The 22,738-nt window shown below is 40.1% G+C and overlaps 1 protein-coding gene across 1 annotated transcript in view; it reads left to right on the top strand.

Annotated features, from left to right (window-relative positions):
* HTR4 (5-hydroxytryptamine receptor 4) overlaps window positions 1–22,738 on the top strand; it is a 124,197-nt gene that overhangs the window by 39,660 nt on the left and 61,799 nt on the right. Inside the window, exons 6-8 of the mRNA XM_014587657.2 lie at window positions 79–204; window positions 1,547–1,747; window positions 20,700–20,853. Of these exons, the coding sequence (XP_014443143.1) occupies window positions 79–204; window positions 1,547–1,747; window positions 20,700–20,853 (481 nt within the window). The remainder of the gene's footprint in view (window positions 1–78; window positions 205–1,546; window positions 1,748–20,699; window positions 20,854–22,738) is intronic.

Genomic DNA, 22,738 nt, shown 5'->3' with positions numbered 1-22,738 from the left:
GTTTCCTTCAGTTCTTTGTGTGTGTGTGTGTGTGTGTGTGTGTGTGTGTGTGTGTGTGTATGTGTGTGTGTCTTCCAGTTCCAAGGAGGGTTTCGGGTCAGTGGAGAAGGTCGTGCTGCTCACGTTTCTTTCGGCAGTGATCCTGATGGCCATCCTGGGGAACCTGCTGGTGATGGTGGCTGTGTGCAGGGACAGACAGCTCAGGTGAGCGGCACAAGGTAACCCCTGGGGAAAACGTAGGTGGGGTTCCTGGTGGTCCCTGGGGAGTGAGGCCTGAGCATTTCATTATAATTTATAAACGTGAAGGAAAGGACGCACATGGGAGTGGTGTTGGGAAAATAGGAGAGGGAAGGGGTTACACCGAATCTTAGAAACCTAGCCTAACCAGTGTTTCCATCCTTTTTTCCTACGTCATGTTTGTGGGGAGTTTTGTTTGTTTGTTTAGTAGTTGCGATCAATGTATATACAAGTGGGAGCACAGCTAATCTAACCTCCCTATTTTTACCATGATTCAGGGAAGGGATGGCAGACTAGTGATTGATCTAGGCATTAAACCTGGTTTTCTGCTTTTTCTCTTTTATCAGTCTCAACTCTGGCTGCAATTTGAATCATCCATTTTTTAAAAGTATGGTATCAGTATGTCCCATACAATACTTGAGCATAATTATACTAATATATATATATATATACACACACACACACACACACACATATATATATATTATATATAATATATATATATATATACATATATACATATATACATATATATACATATATATATAGTTAAAATTCAAATTTAACCAGGTGTTCTATATTTTATCTGCCAATCTTTGTCAGAGGAGAGTATCAATCATCCAGGGTTCTTGAACAAATTGATCTGGAGTGAGATCTAGAGATCAGCATTTATAAAAATTCACGAGATTGATTCAAGTGTGTGATCTAGATTGAGAGAGCCGTTGCTAAATCAATGATGTCAGTAGATTGAGAGAGCCGTTGCTAAATCAATGATGATGTCAGAGAAGTTTCAAAGTGAAATTCTGAAAGGTTAAACAAACATGAGGCACACAGTAAACTGTCTAAGAGAGTGCGATGGTGGGATTTAGCTGCAATTTTGAGACGGTCACCTTGGCAGGGTTTCCTGAGAATGTCAACAAGGACTGAAGGGTAGGTGGGACTTGACTAGGCCAGTATTCAGAGAAGAGACCACCTGTGCAAAGGCCTGGAAAGAGAGCCATGTGCACAGGAGAGCTCGGATCATGCCAGGGTGGCTAAATGGGAGACGAAGAGAAAGCTTTTGGTGGAAAGAGGATCTGGAAAAGTCATAAGAGGCCTGACTATGCAGTCTTCTCAGCCATGTTAGAGATGGGGAAACTGAATCTCATAGAATATATTAAACATGTGGTTTTTCTTTCCCTTTTCTCCCTCCCTCCTTTCCTTCTTTTTATGTTTCCCTTTTGCCCTGTTTTCTTTCTTGTTATTTTCTCCCTTCTCTCCTCTCTTTGTCTTTCCCAATGTCTCCTTTCTTACACCTCTTCACTCACAGGAAAATCAAAACCAATTACTTCATTGTATCTCTTGCCTTTGCGGATCTGCTGGTTTCAGTGCTGGTAATGCCCTTTGGTGCCATTGAGCTGGTTCAAGACATCTGGATTTATGGAGAGATGTTTTGCCTCGTCCGGACATCTCTAGACGTTCTTCTTACAACAGCATCGATTTTTCACCTGTGCTGCATCTCCCTTGATAGGTAAGGACAGGGCAACATGCACAGTGGAGCTTAGTGCCAGAGAGAGGGACCTGATGGATTTTTCTTTCTCTGCTCATCCATTACATAAAATGAACCTCAGAGGGGCTGGCAGGTAGGATAGCGATTAAGGCACTAGACTCCCATGTGGCTGACTACGGTCTGAGTCTCAGACCTGACAGCTTGCTTTCTCACTTTCCCTCTGTCTTTCTCTGTACTTCTCTCTGGTGAATTAAAATAATTAATACTTTTTAAAAAAAAAAAATGAATCTCAGAGAAGTATTTTGTACATTTTATTATTATTTTATTATTATTTTGTGATTTAGTTACTCATTTGCTTTCCAGCCTTTGCAGAAGGCCCCTTTAAAATTGGGTACTCTCTAAGGTCCTGCAGTCTTTACAAAATTTAGTAAGACAGAACCTACCTACAAGGAGCCTACAGTTTAGAGAGCAATATGCATCCGCAATCAAGATTACTAGAGCCCTAAATTTTATACCGATGGCATGAGCAAACTTCTGAGGGTGGTAAGTGGCAAGAGTTAATGCAATCTGCCTACTGGGCAGCAGGGGCAGTTCAGAATGATGTTTTATATTTGAGCATGACCTTTTTCTGAAAGTATGTCTTTGTAATAATTTTATACACATGTTTAATTATGTGTATATGATTGTGGAGATTCTTTTCCAGAAAGTTAAAGGTGATAATACAATCCCCAGTAATTGCTTGGTCTGGCATTTCATTCCTGTTGTGTAATTTTTTTTAAAATTCATATTTGACTTCAGAATGCCTAATGATTTCCATCTTTGCCTCATTTGTTGAAGATACATGTTTATCACTTGTAACAACATTTTCTTAGTTTGCAATTCCTGCTCATTTGTATTCAATAATAAAGGTAGGATGCAATGTAAAAGTCAGGTGATTGTACAAACAAGTGCTACTGTCAATGTAGTCATGTAGTAGAGGTTAAGTCTCAAAAGGAATTGGGAGTCCAGTACAAATTATATGTTGCCAGAATTACCAGGGATAATCTTTTACTATCTCTTAAGCAGTCCAACAGACCTAAGTTTTTCTCAAGTCTTGGGATAGATCACTTCTTGAAATTGAGAACTAAGAAAAGTAGTTGAATAAAAACAAAGATTGTGTTGAGTCATCAGAAAAGTCATGACATAATTCCTATGTTTTTCTATGCAAAAATGCATCATGACTTGTCAGACGACCCAATAGTATATCTAAAATATTTACCTGTAAACACGTTAACTCACAGTCTTCTCAGGACAGAGTCCTTAGGGACAGAACCCAGCTGAAGCAACAGCGGGTTCCTCTCGCATTCGTGGCACATATGTTCATTGATTGAGATGGCAAGCATAATGGCCTGCTCCAGTTAAGTCACGCTTTCTCTTTGGCTCTGCCAAGAAGACACAATTAAATGTGCATACATTCAATGAATGTACAGTGGGACTCCACTGGAAAGCTAGGGATAATGACACTGGCAAAAATCCATCTTTTGGCCAACAGCCACATCCATTAATGTGTCAGTTTGAAGTTTGTGTTTCTTAGCTTGTTTATAACACTTTGTCTTTAATACAAGAAAGATTTTTTAAGGCAGTCAGTATATACTGTGTAATAGTTCACATTACAGAAAATAAAATGTATAGAAGTAGAAAATATATGGAAAACTTGCATGTGACCATTGCTAAAAGGAGGGGTAAGACTGAAAATAATATAGAAACTTGGAGAGACAAGGCCGGGGAGTGAGGGCAGCCAGAGGCATCATTAAAATCTGAGTAAGAGTGAGGGAAGAAGGCTAACCAACCAGGGAGTAAAGAATAGGAAAAAGTGTGGAGTTATCTGGTGTGTAGAGTGTACTCTGGGCAGCCCTGAGGGAAGGTTGGGAGGTTTCATAAGAAGGTTTAGCTCAACTTCCAGATTTAGCATATGATGTTTTGAAATCATGGTATTTCCCCATGCATCAGCCAGTAGTTATGAAGCAGTATGGGTTGATCATTAAAAAACATCTGCTGGACCAGCAGATGGTGTAATGGTTATATTCCTAGACTCTCACATAGTCAACTGTGGTTCAAGTCCTAGACCCAGTGGCTCGAAACTCCCGCCGGGCCCATGTGCGTATGTGCCCAAAATCCCAAGAGGAGACTGGAGGAGAAGGGATTGCGGTGTGACCATCCCCCAGGAGGTGATTTCTCACTTTCCGAGTTTCTGTCTCTCTCTGTCTATTCGGCAAGCAAACACACCTTATAGCAAAAATCTATCTTTAAAAAAAAAAAAAAAAAAAAAAAAAAAAGCCCAATAAACTACTTTAGGGACCAGCAAATATTGTAATGGTTACTTCACTGAACTCCCATATGACTGAGCTCAGTCCAAGTCCTGGTTTCAGAGACTTGAAACTCATGGTGGGAATATGTGCGTCCATGCCCAAAATCCCAAGGGGAGAATGGAGAAAGGATTGCAGCATGGCCATCCTTCTTAGGGGGTGATTTATTGCTTTCTGTCTCTCTGTTTCTCCAGTGAGCACATACACCCAATAGTAAAAATATCGCTGAAAAAAAAATCTGCTTTAGAACTAAAAAGATTTGGGGACCAGCAGTTAGTGTAATGGCTATGTCGCTGGACTCTCATGTAATCAACCATGATTCAAGTCCTAGACCCAGTAGTTTAAACTCATGCCAGCCACATGTGCATATGTGCCCAAGATCCCAAGAGGAGAATGGAAGAGAAGGGATTGCAACGGGGCCATCCCTCTGGGGAGTGATTGATTTCTCATTTTCTGTCTCCTTCTCTCTGTCTTTCTGGCAAGTGTACATGCCTTATAGCAAACAAAACAAAACAAAACAAAACAAAAACAAACAAACAAACAAACAAACAAAAAACCTCTCAAAAAAAAAAAAGATTTGAGTTCAAATTCCAGCTCTGCCAATTTTTAGACCAAAGACAAAATTACTAAATTGTTTTGAGTCTCAGTTTTCTTATCTCCTCAGAAAGGGAGCAAACCACCAGGTCCAGGACTCAAACCATGGTCAGCCATGTGGAAGTGTCTAGCACCTTAACCACCACACCACCTGCCGGTCACCAGAATAGAGCATCTATTTTTTAAGATTTCAATTAAGAATAATTAGGTAGTAGGCTTAAGGCAGAGCATTGGTCCATTTGGCACAGCACTCAATGTTAACAGGTGTTTTCATTTCAGTTTATTGTAACTATTCATATAACTCATGGTCTTTCTTACCAAACTTGGACCTCTTCCGCAAATAACTATTCCAGCACCTGCATTATTCAGAAACCAGGTAGTTATACTCAGTGTGGTTTTTCCTCATTTCCTGCATTTAAACAATGACAGGTTCTTTTTTTTTTTTTTTTTTTTTTTTTTTTTTTTTTTTTTTTTTTTTTTTTTTTTTTTTTTTTTTTTTTAGGTTTACTATTTATTTATTTATTTATCTTTTTTTTTTTACATTAATTCACTATACATCATTACAGTATACAAAATGAATTTTTCCATCCAAAATACACTATTGGCTCAATCAAGCACAACATACATGTTATCAACAAATAATTTTCCATTTCTTATGTCTTGTATATTTTTCTCTTTTTTTTCTTTTTGCCATCCTTGATTCCCTGTCCCTAACACTCTGCCCTGTCCAGCCCTCCTCCCACATTGTCTCTGGTATCCATGGTTGCTTTCTATGCCTTTCTCCCCCATTTTAATTGATTTGCTAATGAACTTAATTTATCTAAATATTTGCAATAGCAAGCATAGCTGATATATACATACACATGAAGCCATGTATGACTTTAGGCATAAACCTCAGTGAGTAGAATGAACATACCATAAAGTAGTACCTAGCTGGGGCTATATAGCTCACTGTGGTCATCAAATACGCATATTATTTTCAATTTCAATAACAGTTTTAGTGTGTTTTTATTTCTTCTGAAATTTTTTTTATTAATTTACATTCATTCCCTGAGCATCATCACAACATACTAAATGTGGTTTCCCAACAATGACAGGTTCTATTGATTTTCCTGCCTACATGGATCCTATCCTATTTCTCTTCATCTCTATCATCCTAGTCCAAACCAATATCATCTCTTGCATAAATCACTACAACAGCTTCCTACTTGTTCTCTCCAAATCTATTTTATTCCTGTTCAGCTTACTCATAAGAGCAGATCGCTATCTTTTAAAAATGCAGTTTTGAAAGCCAGGTATACCAGCTACCTGGGAGGCAGATGTAAGAGGATTGCAAGCTGGCAGTCAGACTGGGAGGGTGAGACCTTGTGTGGAAGAGCTGGGTGCAGCGACACTTCCTGTCATCCCAATGACTGTAGGAGATTTGCAACATAGCAAGACCATGTTTTAAAAAAACAAACGTGCCTTAGACTTTTTTTTGTTCTTTGCTTTAAATTCTTCAATAGCTATTTATTGCACTAAGGATCAAGACCAAACTCCTTGTCCTATAGGGTCTTGCATGGTTTATTCCCTGCCATCTCTTAATCTTAAGTCATGCTCCTTAAGAGCCTTACTCTCTAGGGTCCAGCTGCTTTGACCTTCTTTCTCTTTATTCCTGTGATTTGTGCTCAGCCACCTGAGAATCTTGGCTCCTTCCTCTGCCTGGAAAGTTCCCTTGCCCTCTCCTCTTTTATAATATGTGTCTTTCAGATTTTAGATCAATTATTTTCTTCCAGAGGTCCCCTCTGACTCACTCTGTCAAACCCATTCTTTACAAAAGTTAGTACAATTGCTTTTAAAATAAATGCTATAACTTTTCAATGTCTCTTATACCCCCAGTGGTAGGAAACTCAAAGGCTATGAACCCCGCCAGATCCCTTCCCTCAAGGAATGTGCATTTGAATGGAGCGGTTGACAACTGACCAGTAATTATATAAGTACTTATGTAGGTGTTCAGTAAACACTATTTAACGGAATGGAGTGAATGGAGTTATAAACTCATTCTCTGTATGAATAGAGTTCCCAATAATTCCAAATCTTTCTCTGACAGTGGGCACTGAAAGCTCCAGTACCATAAATAAGATGTCAGGTGATTTCCTTTGGTTTTGTTTTCCTCCGGGAGCCTGGGAAACTTGCCAATTGTCTCCAGTTTCTCCTGTCCCAGGAGTGAGGTGCAATGTCATTGCTATCCACATGATTTCTGGCAAGATGCCAGGTCCTCCTTCTCAGAGCTGCTGTGCTGTGCATCTTCTGGGATCATGGATACAGGCTAGTGCCTTTCAAGCAAGAATGCTGACTTTGATCTTTAAATCCCTCCAAAAGGCAGATTCCTGGATCAAAGCAAAATGCAGAATCCTCTTAATATTATAAAATGCTGGGCCAGCAAGTGGCATAGTGGTTAAGGTGCTGGAGTCCTATATGGCTGTCCATGGTTTGAGTCTCAGACCTGGCAGCTTGCAACTCATGCTTTTCATAACTGCTTATGCACCCAAACTCTCCGGAAAATGGAGAGAAGGGATTGTGGTATGGCCATCCCACCTGGGAAGTGATTTCTCACTTTTTTTTATGTCTCTCAGACAAGCACATGCATCCTGTAGCAAAAAATCTCTCTCTAAAAAGAAGAAAAAAATACATGTATGTATGTATAAAATAAAATGCATTTTTCCCACCACCATTCTCAGTTCACTGTGCTCTCTGGTGCTTTGAGAATTCAGCCCTGTTAATGAAAGTTTACTGCTGCATTACAAATAATTTCCAAAGCAGCATTACAATAAACGCATCATATAGTATGGGTAATGGGAGACCAAACTAAATTAAAAGCTATATAGTACAATCAATTTGTTTGAAATATGAAGTTCAGTAGTGAGTGAAAACACCCAAGTACAATAGCTAATAACAGAGTGTTTAATTTTGGGACAAGTGGTTTTTGGCATAATGGTTACATTGCTGGACTCTCACATAGTCAACCATGGTTTGAGTCCCAGACCTAGTGACTTGAAATTTATGCTGGGCACCTGTGCATACATGCCCAAAATCCCAAAAGGAGAATGGAGGAGAAGGGATCGAGGCGTGGCCATCCCCATGGGGGATAATTTCTTGCTTTTTGTCTCTCTGTTTCTCTCTGTCTCTCTGGTGAGCACATGCACCCTATAGCAAAAATCTCTCTAAAAGTAATAAATAGAATGCTTGTTTAAAACAATAGAACAGAATGCAGCCATTAAAAATAATGAGAAATAGTTATGTGTGTTGTTCTAGAAAATTAATATTGATGTGCTATGTGAAAAAAGGCAAATTTCAAACTTTAATAGTTATCATACTTCATGTTTTAAAAATAAATATATATGGGGACCAGCAGTTATAATCGCTATGTCGCTGGACTCCCATGTAGTCGACCACAGTTCGAGTTCCAGACCCAGTGGCTTAAACTCACGCCAGGCCCATGTGCGTGCATGCCCAAGATCCTGAGAGGAGAATGGAAAAGAAGGGATTGTGGCATGGCTATCACCCCTGACGGGTGATTTCTCACTTTCTGTCTCTCTGTCTCTCTCTGTCTTTCTGGCCAGCACACACACCCTATAGCAAAAACCTCTAAAAAAGTTGTTTTAAGTAAATATATATGTATCTGTACATGAGTAGAGGGAGAGAGAGAAAGAAAGAAAAAGAGAAAGAGAACACCAATGAATTTTCATCTAAACCATTAACTATTGGTGGTTGAGGGATGCTATGGCGTGATGCTATTTAGACTGGATGGTCAGTTGAATTGTGGTTGGTAGTCTTCACTTCTAATTTCTGAAATGTATGTTTTAAACTTCAATTTTTTCTTTGCCCTTCTCAAATGTATTCACAATAAAATTCTCAATAATCTTTTAGCTAAAAGTATTCCCAGGCTGGCACATTCCTCAATTCACTGAGAACATTCCAACTTTGGTGCGGAGTGTTCTCTCCAAGATTGGCGTGAGGTGAGGAACATGCATGGAAATCTTTCAGACCAGTGTGTTTTCCCTGCTTCCTCAGAAATAACACCTAATTCTCCCCATCAGGGAGCCCTCCCATCTCCTGTTGGCAGACTTTCTTACGTAGATCTTGGTTGACTCCCAACCTAGTTCACAACCTTGTGATCGATCTATTCCAACAATCTCTTTTTGAAAAATCAAGATTTAAAAAAAAAATCATAAAAAATACCTGAGAATTGTAAAAGAAAATTTCACCCATTTACAGGTAGAGCATAAAATTTTCCCAATTCTCCTACTCTGCCTCCACAGCCACATGCCCTGTGATAATTAGTATACAGAGTAACCTCCTATGTATTTCACTTCATAGATAATCAGCAGATTGGTAAGTAAGTATATTTTGAGTTTATATTTCAGATAAGCTTTTGGAGGAGGCTCTCCCCATAAACATACCAATGAATTGCCTGAATACAATGTTCTTACCAGCTTACTTATTAATGATCTATTAGTTAAGATCTCTTTTGGCAGCATGTGATAGAAAATAAATCGGTTAGTTCTATTAACTGAAAAGAGCTTCAGACATAGCTCTTTACAAGGATTTGAACAATGTCATCTAATCTAACCTTTGTCTTCATCTTTTCTTCTTTCTGACTCCCTGTTTCTGCCTGTCTTTTCCTTTTTTTTAATATCCATTCATCTTTGTTCCTGTATTGTCCCTCACATCTGATTTCTTGTTGAATTCATTTTCAGGCTGTGTTCTACCAAGAAAGAAAAATTGCAAAAGGCAACATGCATGTTAAATCATCCTTGACATATGGGTCCATAGAGAGAGAAACCTAAATCCTATTCCTTAATGAAAGAAGTTCAGTTGGCTTTGCCTGAGTGAAACACTTACCCCTTGACTAATCACTATGGAGTGTGGATGACACATCATGGTTACCGGGCAGAGGTGAAGCGCCAGCTTTATCAGAAGCATATGGCATGGAAGAATGACAGTTCCCACTGGAAATAGGGGTGTTGGGCAGACAGGAAGAACAAATATCAACTTTTCTTAGACTGGTCAAAGAGCTTAGAAGTATCTTTATTGAGCTTCTATAACAAGATGGAGGTCTGCCATTCTCAAATTTCTCTATATTAGGACAAGTGTCCTTAGACCCTTCCACTGGCCTCACACACACACACACACTGTTCTTTTCAGACTTTTACTCATTCTGATCGTCTTTCTCTGAACATGCTGTGCTTTGTTCTTTATTTGGTATCACTGGAATTCCCTTTTAAAAATGTATTTTAGGGACCAGCTCTTGGCGTAATGGCTATGTCACTGGACTCCCATATAGTTGACCATGGTTCGAGTGCGGGACCCAGCAGCTTAAACTCACGCCGGGCACATGTGCATGCATGCCCAAGATCCCAAGAGGAGAATGGAGGAGAAAGGATTGCGGTGTGACCATCCCCCCGGGGGGGGAGGTGATTTCTCGCTTTCTGTCTCTCTGTCTCTCTCTGTCCTTCTAGTGAGTGCATGCGCCCTATAGCAAAAACCTCTCAAAAATGTATTTTATTAAGTATACCATTCTCTATAGCATCGCAAGTTTTCCTCTTTGATATTTTCTAACTGAAATGTTACCTTTCCTCTGCATGACTCCCCCCCCCAAAAAAAAAACAATATGCTTTACCTGCAAAAATCCTCCAAAGTTTCTCAGTCACATATTTTCCTTTTTTTAATTTTTTAAGTTTTTGCTATTGGGCATGTACACTTGCCAAAGAGAGACACGGAGAGAAAAAGAGAAAATGAGAAATCACCCCCAGATAGGATGAGCATGCCTCAGTCACTTCTCCTTCAGACTTCTCTTGGAATTTTGGGCACATGTACATGTGCCCTATGTGATTTTCCAACCGCCGGGTCCAGGACTTGAACCATGAAGTTGGCCGTGTGGGAACTAGAACCTTAACCTCTAAACCACGTGCTGGCCCATCACATATTTTCTTTTAAAGAAGTTTACTTGTAAAACATAGAATTCTAACACCAAGGTTGCATATTTTATCCTGTGCTAGAGATAAGTGTGTTTGCCTTTCTTAATGATCTCCCTGGAGTATAACTCAATTTTGTAATGTATAAATGAAAAGTGTGAGCCATTGCGAACTTGTGTCACATAATTACATTTGTTTTCCCAATAGGATTGAAATGCATTTTTGCAAGAAATGTGTGTTACACATTTCCCCTTCTCATATACATTTGAGGACAAGTTCATGCTTTGTACTTAATAGTAATATTTGTTGAGTTAAATTTTATGCCTGAGAATATGAACTGTTATGTTCATATTCATTTTATCAAATATTTATGGAGTGCAAACTAATTGCTAGGATCTCTTCTAGGCACTGGACATACAGTGGTGAGCTATCAGAAAGTTCTGCATCATGGAGCTTTTAGTCTAGTGGGGAAATATGATAACATAGAGGTAATTACAGTGAAATTGCCAACCATTGAAATAGAATAAAGACAAGTCGAAAAAGCTGTTGGATCACATCATCTCCAAAGCAGGGAAGGCTCCTAGGGAAATGATGCTGAAGGCGGGATCTGTAGATGTCACAGGTATCCCCATGAGGTATGGGGAACCATAGTTATGGAAAACACGTGAGAAAAGCCCCACAGGTTTCTCAATGACTCTTTATTAACTAAGGGCTAAATTCTTCACTGGGCTGTCAGTGCTTTTCCCTTACATGTCCTCAGACTGTTTTTTCTACCTCAGTTCTCACCCATGAATGATGTTATTATTCCCTGGTGTATTTCCTTATAACTCCATGGTGCTACGTGATGCCTTGAGTTTATTTTCTTCTTCTTGGTGAATATTAACCCTTCTTCAAAACTCAGGTAAGATGTGTCATCTTCTCCAATGACTGGCTGGGTTTCATTCCCCCAAATTTGACGTTTCTTCCTCTTAGTTTCCATAGACTATTGAATATAAACATGATAGTTATCACTCATTTGAATAGTTGGTTTGTCTCACCTAGAATACAAGCTCCTGGAGAGTAAGCCTTTATCTTTTTTACTGTTTTTATTGGGTCATTGAGAAAGTCATGACACATTTTTGCATAGAAAAATTATTTCATGACTTTCCTGATGACTTAATATTGCAGGTTCGTAGTAGCTGCTTCATGGGTGTTTGAGAAAAGAATGCTCTGAGATGTGATTTGTAGTTGTGTGATTTGACTTTGCTGGTAGTTTCTGTATCATCTTAGAATTCTCTTTCACATAGAAAGTGGTTAAAAATGAGAGATGGCTAGGACCAGCAGATGGCATAATAGTTATGTTGTTGAACTCCAACATGGCCAACTACAGTTTGAGTTCCAGACCTAGAGGCTTGAAACTCAAGCCAGGTGCATGTGTGTGCCTGCCCAAAATCCCAAGAGGAAAATGAAGAAGGGATTGCAGTGTGGTCATCCCCCCAGTGATTGATTTCTCACTTTATGTCTCTTTCTGTTTCTCTAGCAAGCCCACGTGCTCTATAGCAAATCTCTCTCTCTCTAAAGGAAGAGAGAGAGAGAGACTGTCTGGATTCAAACCCAGCATGATAAATTTTACATTTTCTTGGTTTTACCTTATCTGTAAAACTACGTTTATCATAGTACCATCCCTTTGGGGTTTCTGAGGAATAACTAAGTGTATGCCATGTGCATAGACCAGTGCATGGCACCTAGTAAGCATTCAATTAATGTAATGAATGTTAGCCACAAGTGTATTCTGTGATTATTTTCATTTTGAAATGTAAATTCAGAGCGACTGAAGTGGGTGCCTTTGTAGATGCTGACAGTTGTCTTTTTCTTCCTGCCTCAGAGTTGGGTGCCTTAAAGGTCAAATCCTCAGCCACTCAGTCCTAGGTATTTCTCTCCTTTCACTTAAAGACTTCATCCATCCTATGGCCTCACTTGCACCTCTGTTCTTATCCTCCCTTTTATCTTGCTCCATACTGGGCTCCAGGGTTCTACCTCTACCTGCCTGCCTAACATCTTCCTTATTTAAGCATCTTTCTGTTTTCTCAAACCCAGTGTGCTCAAAATGGAAATTTCCACTAAAAATTTATATCATCTTCTTCTTTGTATATCAAAGGTATATCTATTACCCTTCTTTTAGTCATTTAAATGTAATTTGGAGATTTATCTTTTACTTATATACCATGATTAACTAGATGCCAAATCATAGCTGTATTTTCATAAATATATCTTCTTCCTCTTTATTCCTTTTCCCACCCAAGTTTTGGATAATTGCAGTAGCTTCTTAGTATATTATTGTATATTATCTTTTGTGCTAGACTCATCTTTGAGTATGTCTTTTTTACTGTGCGTCCTCAGCTCAGAAAGCTTCTAGGTACTTCGTGTTCTCTGTCCTCTTCCTAGGTAAAAATCACTGTTTTCTGGCCTTGTCCCACTTACCAGCATTATTAGGGCATGAATTTTAGCCCAAGAGTGTAAAATCCAGTCCTACCATATCTTGGTTATGTGATCTTGAGCTAGTGGGTTGAACTCTTCGAGCTTCAGTTTCTTTATATTTGAAATGAGGAAAATGAAAACTGCCTTGCAAGTTGCTGAAGGAATCAGATATATCAGAACACTCTTCCTGCCACATAGTATACCCTCAATGAATGGGTGGTGGGATCACAGGCACAATATTCATGGTGGCAGTTGAGAAGGAAGTGGGCAGTCACAATACGATTAGAAAAAAGCTGTGTCACAACTATATATCAGGTAATATAAAAACCCAGGGCCAAGATGGGAAACTAATCCCTGTTTTGGGGGCTCAGGACATGTGAACCCTGAATTGAATCAATGGGATATTCACCCGTGTCTGCTGACAGATTGATCAGTTCATGTATGCTATAAAGTATACCTTGGTAACCTCTGTGTGTGTCCAAGAAACCCCTGCCGAGATGTGTTCAGGGGATATCTTCGATATGTATTCTTTTTTAATTTAATATACAATAAATCAGGAAGATACCTTCCGAGAGAGCTGACACTCTCCTTATACATTTCTTTGTCACTAAGGTATAGGATACTTAACAGAGAGGAATAGGATAAACATTACATCTGCAGATTGCACATGAAATTATAATTCCAGTAAAGATCTGATCCACTGCGTACCAGATCTCTACTCAAAGCAATCTGTCCCTAATCCCCCCCACCCCTACAGTTTTTCCATCCTGGAACTAAAGGTTCTGCTTCCCTACATTTTCAGTTCCCTTCCCTGGATCCTGGCAAATTTCACTGTCGGGTCTTCCTCATTGATTCTCCAGGTGACTGGTAGCATACCAAGCCTGGGGACCTCAGAGAAGAAGCCTTTAGTTCTTTCTTAAAGCTATTGCTGCTTTCCTTTCTTTTCTTCCCAAAGGGGAACCACAGGAACTAGCATATAACAAAATCAGCTACTAGGAGCAGAGGACAAGCCTAGTCATCCAACGTTCTGCCAAAAAAAATTTGTCAGAACACCTCTCATAGGGAGGACTGTCAGGTAGCCTGTGAGCCCTATAATTACCCCAGGCATACATAAACTGTGTTGTGCTTACCCATTGTCATGTAGTGTCTACCCGCAAACTTAGCTACTTAAACAACCATGTATGATTATTAGATCTTGCATGTAATCCACTATGTCACACAGCCAATATAGTCTCAATGCTTTCATTCACCTTTAGAGACCAACATGTTCATTTTTTTGTTCTTAGAGTCAACTACTAGAAGAGATTTGAACCAAATGACTTCTATATTATTTGTAAATAATTTGGAGTTCATAGTTTCAAAATGTATTTAAATCTGTTTATAATAATACATGTGGAATCACCCCCCACGCACACACAAACACACATGCCCTTATGTGCCAGGACTTTCTATGTTTTAGATATATGATTATGTCTGTTCTCACAGTGTGGAAGGTAGACACAATTATCCCCACAGTTAAGGAAGGGGGTCTGATTCTAAGACCACAGAGCTAATAAGTGACTAAGGTAGGGAGAGTTGATATTCAATGTGAAGATATAATGTTCACTGCTAAGATCTCCACTAATTCTAAAAGTTGAGGATACCACATAATTACCATTGCTTCTTTTGCATTTCCTGTGGTTGGTAGAGCAGGAAGTGAGGAGGTAGAACTTTCCTTAATTGCTAGAGGAGTGGCCAAGGGATTAGCATGGAGCTTAAAATACTGACTGTCTTCTAAGAGTTGTCAAAGTAAATTGTGTCTCCAGAGACATTTAAAAGCAATTTGATCACACATTTGCACATGGCTGCAGTTGGAGAAGCTGGTGGCTGGTCTACCATAGGGGATTTTAATGGAGTTTTATGAGCAATACTTTAGAAATGTTTTGCATAAGGAATTACTTTGTAAATACTTTAGTTAGTCCTGGCCATCTGGAACCTCACTTGTCATTTGAATCGTCATTTAACTACTCTGTAAGATTTCTGGTTAAGAAAGAGAGAACTGTCTTATGGAAGGCTAGATGAACCTTATAGATTCATCGGTTCCTGAGATGAGACATAGTTGCTTTCCTTCATGAACACTGTCCATCCAGTCCATGAATCAACAACCCTCTCTCTTGAGTTTGTTGTAATTCAGCTTCTTTAGTAAAGCATACAGCAGTGTTGATCCTGGTGAACATTTCCAATTTAAATTCGTGTCTCCTTCTGGGCTACCATTCAAGACCTCTAAGACAATGGTTCTCAAAGTGTGGCCCCTAATCTACCAGCAATAAGCATCACCTAGGAATGTATCAGAAATGTGAATTCTTGGGACCAGCAGTTAGCCTAATGGCTATGTTGCTGAACTCCCATGTAGCCAACCACGTCCGAGTCCCAGACCCGGTGGCTTAAACTCACACCGGGCACATGTGCGTGTGTGCCCAAGATCCTGAGAGGAGAATGGAGGAGAATGGATTGAGGCGTGGCCATCCCCCCTGGGGGGTGATTTCTCGCTTTCTATCTCTCTGTCTCACTCTGTCTTTGTGATGGGCGCATGTGCCCTATAGCAAAAACCTCTCAAAAAAAAATAAATAAATAAAAATAAAAGAAAGAAATATGAATTCTTGGGACCAGCAGTTAACCTAATGGCTATGTCGCTGAACTCCCGTGTAGCCAACCGCATGGTTCAAGTCCCAGACCTGGTAGCTTAAACTCACTCCAGGCGCATGTGTGTGCATGCTCAAGATCCTGAGAGGAGAATGGAGGAGAAGGGATTGCGGCGTGGCCATCTCCCCTGGGAGGTGATTTCTCGGTTTCTATCTCTTTGTCTCTCTCTGTCTTTCTGGTGAGTGCATGCGCCCTATAGCAAAACCCTCTAAAAAAAAAAAAAAGAAAGAAGGAAAGAAAGAAAGAAATATGAATTTTTGGGACCAGCAGTTGGTGTAATGGCTGTGTCGCCAGACTCCCATGTAGTCAACCATGGTTCAAGTCCCAGACCTGGTGGCTTAAACTAATGCCAGACACATGTGTGTGCGTGCCCAAGATCCTGAGAGGAAAATGGAGGAGAAGGGATTGTGGCATGGCCATCCTCCCTGGGGAGTGATTTCCTGCTTTCTGTCTCTCTCTGTCTTTTTGGCAAAAACCTCTCCACAAAAAAAAAAAAGAGAGAGAGAAATGTGAATTCCTGGGCCCCCTTCCACAGCTACCAGCAATCTGGATTCCTACAAACCCTCCAGGTGATTCTGGTACACAATAAGATTTAGGAACCACAGCCCTAAGACCTGCCTCAGTCTGCCTGTTGGCTTATTTCCTTTTACTTCCTTATGAACACCCATGATCCAGCTGACTTGTACTCTTACTTGCATATGGCTATGTGGATATATAAATTTCTACTATGGATACTTTTTTTGGAGAGGTTTTTGTTATAGGGCGAGTGTACTCGCCAGAAACACAGAGAGAGACAGAGAGACAGAAAGCAAGAAGTCATCTCCGAGGGGAGATGGCCACACCACAATCCTTTCTCTTCCATTCTCCTCTTAGGATCTTGTGTATACATGCACATGTGCCCAGCATGAGTTTAAGCCACCACGTCCGGCACTTGAACTGTGGTCAACTATGCGGGAGTCCAGCAACATAGCCATTACACCAACTGCTGGTCCCTATGGATAAATATTTAATATACATAATGTCTCTCTCCAGGACTTTGTCCATGGTATCTACAGCACTTGGAGTATACTTTCTCATCCATCATCCTTACCCAGTCACTAAAATCTGACTTGAAAGATACTGAAGAAAATCCTTTTCCATCTCTCTATTAGATATAACCATTCAAATCTCCAAAACTCAGTTAATGGAACTTAAAGTAATTGTTAATGACTAAGGATTTCTTACTTATTCAATATGTTGTGAACATCCACACTATATTGTATTAGACATTGGGGATGCAACAGTAAACAAGGCAAACATTTCTACTTTAATGGAACTTAGACATTAGTTAGGGGCAGGCTTTTCCCACCTCCAACCCTAAATCTTAAGCTCTTTGAGGGGGCATAGGTGTCCTGTTCTTAGGAATATTGCCTGCGTTGTATTGAGTTGCGGTGGGAAGGGTGCAAGGTCGGGCAGTAGTCTTTTCTGACCTGTATAGGATGCACCAGCACAGTGCACTGTCCTGTGCTCCTCACTATTAAGTGACAATGGCATATGTAGCCCAGAGGACATGGAACCCCTACTATTTGGTGAAAATCACTTCAGCTAAACCTTGGCATATTGACATTGTAGACCAGATGATTCTCTGTTGTGGGGGCTGCCCTGTGCACTGTCGAATGTTCATCAGCTTTTTCCTGACCTGTACTAATGGCACCTACTTCCCAGTTGCAAAAACAAGAAAATATTTCCCCACTTTGTCAAGTGTCTTCCAGTGAAAAAACTGTTCCCTGGTTGAGAGCAATTAGAAATGCTTTTACCTATAGAAAGTAAAACTTCAGAGGAATGTCAAAGCTTGCTTCAGATGTCTGTGAAACCATTACACAGAAACAGAATTAAAGATGGGCATTTTAAGGTAAAACGGAAAGTTACCGAAAAACAATTAGAGAAAATTTCCCCCTGACATTTGTAATGTACTTCAATAAGATTTGATGAATCCTCAGACGATGGTAAATTCCAGAAGATTTGAATTCATATTTCATTTTAGAAGGGATTTGGGAATTTTGTGATTCTGAACACCATTCGAGTTCTGAGATTCAGGGGTTTTTTTTGTTTTGTTTGTTTTAGAGAGATTTTTGCTATGGAATGTGTGCACTCACTAAAGAGACAGAGGCAGAAATCCAGAAATCATCCCCCAGGGAGATGGCCACACCACAGTCCCTTCTTCATTCTCATTTGAGGATCTTTGGCATATATGCACACGTGCCTGGCATGAGTTTTAAATTGCCAGGTCCAGGACTCAAACCACAGTCAATTATATGGGAGTCCAATGATGTAACCATTACACCATCTGCTGGTCTCCTGAGATTCAGATTTTTAAGCTCTGTTTCTGAAGTGGAATTTTTTCATCTTTATGAGAGAAAGAAAGAAAGAGTGAAAAGGAAAGAGAGACAGAGATAGACATTTTAAACAAGTCTAGCTGAGTCACAGTTCTCCTGCCCTAGCCTCCCAACCAACTAGTGTTGCAGGCAAGCACAACCATGTCAGCATGTTCAAGTTGGCCTGAGAATTGAGCCTATTACTTTCACATGGTTGCCAGCATCCTAAGAGGAAGCACTACATCAGCATGACCATGGCTGGGTCTCTAGAGTAGCTTTTAAAGAATTAAAACATACTTTTAGAGACATGGGAGAAGCAACAGAATGAAGTGATAGTGATGAGGTTAATGTCTGGCCTTTTAGTCAGACTGCTGTGCTAGATATCAACTCTGCTCTTTGCGCCTATGGGACCTTGAGCAAATTTATGCCCCTTCTGTGTTTCCATTTCCTCATCTTTGAAATAGATGCATTTATGGTCCTGTCTCTGAAGTAGTTGAGAGAATTAGATAATATAGAGAGTGCCCTCAGTAAGGAAGTAAATAATAATCGTTATTATTTACTCAGCCAGAGCACTTTGCCTAACCTCTAAAGATCTTGCAAACTAGCTACTTCTGTCTAGGAGTGTGGATATATGTTGTAGGTACAGTTCATGATAGGACAGTTTTCTATTGTTATTATGAGGAGCAATACAATTCAAATATAGAAATTGAAAAGCAACAATAAATAAAAATCAAGTTATAATATTTCTATCTAGACCTTGATATATAGACAAATATTAGAATATTTTGAGAGATTTTTGTTATAGGGCGCATGCACTTGCTGAAGAGACAGAGAGAGAGACAGATAGAAGTGAGATATCATCCCTTGGAGGGATGACAATACCGCAATCCCTTCTCTATTCTCCTCTAGGGATTTTGGGCCTGCATGCACATGCACACGGTGTTAGTTTCAAGCTGCAAGGTCTGGGACACAAACCCCAGTTGACCACATCGGACCTGCCAGCTGTAGGAAGTTTCCTGGCACAGTATGGCCAACTGCTCCTCAGTGCCTCAAAGGGAAGAGAATACTTCCCCCTTCTCAGCTCCTGAGGCACCTGCTTCTCATGCTCCAACACTGGGCTCTCCTTCTCATTCCACCCTCTCTCTCGATCCATCCTACTACCACCTCTTCAAAGAATATAGCCATTGTTACATTAGTTATCATTTGAATTAAGAAAAGAAAAGAAGAGGTGGAGAAATTAACAAAGTGAACTGCATAAAATTAGGGCTGTAAGGGGGTGGCTCATCATTAAATGGCATAAAATCTTAAAAGTATAGACTTAGCCTCCAGGCTCTCTTTTTACATTTAGTTTTTGACTCATCCAAAGAGAAATAGTTGATAGATGCATTACAGTATTTTGTCTGTTGTGAAATTCCTTGCCATCCCTGGCTATGGAAGGGCTGATCTCCATGGTTGGAATAATATGTGGGATCAGTCTGGGAGCTAGAGACGAGACCATCAGATGGAGCAGTCTGCACCTCTGTCTGGAGGCAGGAAGTTAGTAACATGGCCTCAGAAAAAGGTGAACAGAGTCTTATGAGAGAGATCAGACCACTATGAAAAGGGAGGGGGATGATCTGAACCAGTAGGTAAGAAAGAACAGAAAATACTTGAAATTTTATGTTCTTGGCATGAGAGAAACAATTAAATGGTCTGTTCCAGATATAATACATGTCCTTTCTGTTGGTGACTTATTGGCCAAGACCAGTCATTTGACTCCATTCAGCCATAAGAAGGCCAGGAAGTGAATGTGCCCAGAAGAGGAAAATTGAATGTACTTAGCAAGAAAAAAATAATGCTTCCCATTTGTTAAAAGCATACTTTAGGTGGCCTCCTAAAAGGTTCTGGTTCAGAAGATCCTTGGGATCTTCATTATAAAAAATTTCTCCAGATGAATGATGTGCAGTGAGGAGTTGGGGACTGAGGGGGAGTACCTGGACCGTAATTTAAGGAACGCTGACTTAGAGTGTCACCTCAATGTACATAGCTGATCAAAAGGAAGGAGGAAAATTTGATGTACAGTAATTAGAAGTCAATGTAGGACCAAGCCTGATTCACCTCAAATTATAATAAAATAAGCTGCAGGTGCCTGAACACTGACAGACATCTAGAGGACTGGAGAGAGCACCCAAATGCCCAGGCACCAAAGAAGACTGTGCCTGAGACAGGAAGACTTTGAGCTGCATGCTGAGCTCCTCTGGGTGTAGGGAGGTGAAGAGGAATGGAGGCCGACTCTAAGCATTGGTTTTCAGTTAAGATCTAAAGTATGTATTTGTATTAACACAAACTCAATGGCCAATGTAACATATTTTATTGTATAATTATATTTTTCTTTCCTCTGTTCTTTTCTCCCTTCATTCTTCTCTTTCCTTTTCTCAACTGCCTACACTCTCTTTGCCTCATTATTTTCTTTTTTCTTTCTTATTTTTATTCTCTACTTCCCCTCCAATTCCTCTCCTCTTCTCTCCTCAATATTTCCTCTTCTCTATCTCCCTTCTCCTTTCCTCTCTTTCTCTGTCCTTTCTTTCTTTCCAACTCTTCTCAGGTATTATGCCATCTGCTGCCAGCCTTTGGTCTACAGGAACAAGATGACCCCTCTGCGAATCGCATTAATGCTAGGAGGCTGCTGGGTCATACCCACGTTTATCTCTTTTCTCCCCATAATGCAAGGCTGGAATAACATTGGCATAATTGACTTGGTGAGTATCAACATAGCCCCCATTGGTTTACTGTCTGATCCCCATTGCTTGGGTTGTAAATAAACAAATAATACTAAGCTGGGTAGATATTCTAAGGAAGATTATAATAGTGGTCTGAGTGACAATTTTTTAAGAAAGTATTATTTTGGGGAAGTCAGTAGGTGGCGTGGTGGTTAAGGTGCTGGACTCACACATGACCGACCACAGTTTGATATCATCTTAAAAATCACATGGGCATATGTATGTGTGTGCCCAAAATCCCAGGAGGAGAATGGAGGAGAAGGGATTTCAGCATGTCCATCCTCCTGGGGAGTGGTTCTCACTTACCCTCTCACTGTCTCTCTCTGGTGAGGGCATGCACCCTATGACAAAAAAATAAAAAATAAATAAATAAATAAATGAAAATATCAAAACCACAAACAAAAAACATTTTTAAATGTTTACTGACAGTCCTTCCTTGATCAAACATGAGTTAACTTCCTCCGAAACCTCTTCCTGATAGGCCTGCACTTTTGGGCTGCTTTGTCTATCTTTGCATCACTCACTTTTAGTAAGAATCATGCCAGAGTGGCTTAACTAGAATCTCCCCATTCTCCATAACTGACCGGGTTTCTCATCCTTCACTATCCACCAGGCAATGTCTGATTACCCTGGACTGTCTTCAGCAAGAATCCTGCTAGGTTGATTTAGTTAGAATCCTCCCTTAATTCTGATGTTTGCTCTTAATAATTTTCTATCTACCAATCCCTACCCACTGTGCTTCTCGGCTATAAATTCTCACTTTTCCTTGTTGTATTTGGAATGGGGCCCATTTCTCCCTGGTTCTGTGAAACTACATGACAGTAGTCCCTATAACCTATCACAACAGTCTTGAATGAAGTCTGCCTTACCTAAGCTTTATCAAGTGTCATGAATAATTTTTTCCTTTAGTATTATTGTGAGCCACGCAGCATACTAAATACCTTGCATATAATCCTGACAACACCCTTTTGGGAAAAGTATAATTATTTCCTCATTTCACAGATGAAAAAATCCAGACTCACAAGGTTAAGTAACATGCCCAATGTCACGCAGTTCATAAATAGCAGAAATTCAAAGCTTAACAGTTAGATTCCAGGGCCTGAGGTATGTCATGTCCCAGGCAGCTTTTATCCCATTTCACACTGAGTCTATGAGGCCTACATTGACCCAGAGAAAACATGTCATATGAGTGGATTATGTTGGGGAATGAAGGGAGCCCTGGGCCAAAGCTGAGAGAACTAGTAAACCCTGGATCCAACTCTGTCACTGTCCAATTTCCTGCAGTGCTGTAATGAGATGATCCAGTCACTGGTCCACAGTGAGGAATGTCTGCCAGGGTGTAGGTGGGCACAGAGAGCATATGCCAGGCATTTTCCCACCCCTGTATTGGCACTGGTTCTTTCGAGAGCTGCAATCATCAAGCAGAGACATAGGAAGAGCCAATGGCCAATGTCTCAGTTCGAGTTCAAAGGCAGCACAAAACTGATAATTCCAGCTTGAAAGCAATAAGACAGGTAAAGTGCCCTTTTATCTGGCCTGTTTGTTCCATTCAGGCTTACAATGGGTTGGATGAAGCCCACTCACAGCCAGGAGGGCAATCTGCTTTACTCATTTTACTGATAGAGATGCTAATCTCATCCAAAAACCACCTCACAGACTCATCCGGAACAATGTGTGATCAAACGGCTGGGTATCTGTGGCTCAATCAAGTCAACACACAAAATCAAAGCAGACATATAATGGTCAAAAATCTATGGTCTGAATTCATTAGCAGTGATATACTTTAAAACATTTAGGAAAATGGAATTAAAATACAAGTTTATTTTGAGGCCAAAATGTTGAATTATAGTATGCATTTTTTCAT

Source organism: Tupaia chinensis, unplaced genomic scaffold, assembly GCF_000334495.1.
Source record: "Tupaia chinensis unplaced genomic scaffold, TupChi_1.0 Scaffold000228_1, whole genome shotgun sequence".
Lineage (NCBI taxonomy): Eukaryota > Metazoa > Chordata > Mammalia > Scandentia > Tupaiidae > Tupaia > Tupaia belangeri.
This window is presented reverse-complemented; position numbering and strand designations above follow the sequence as displayed.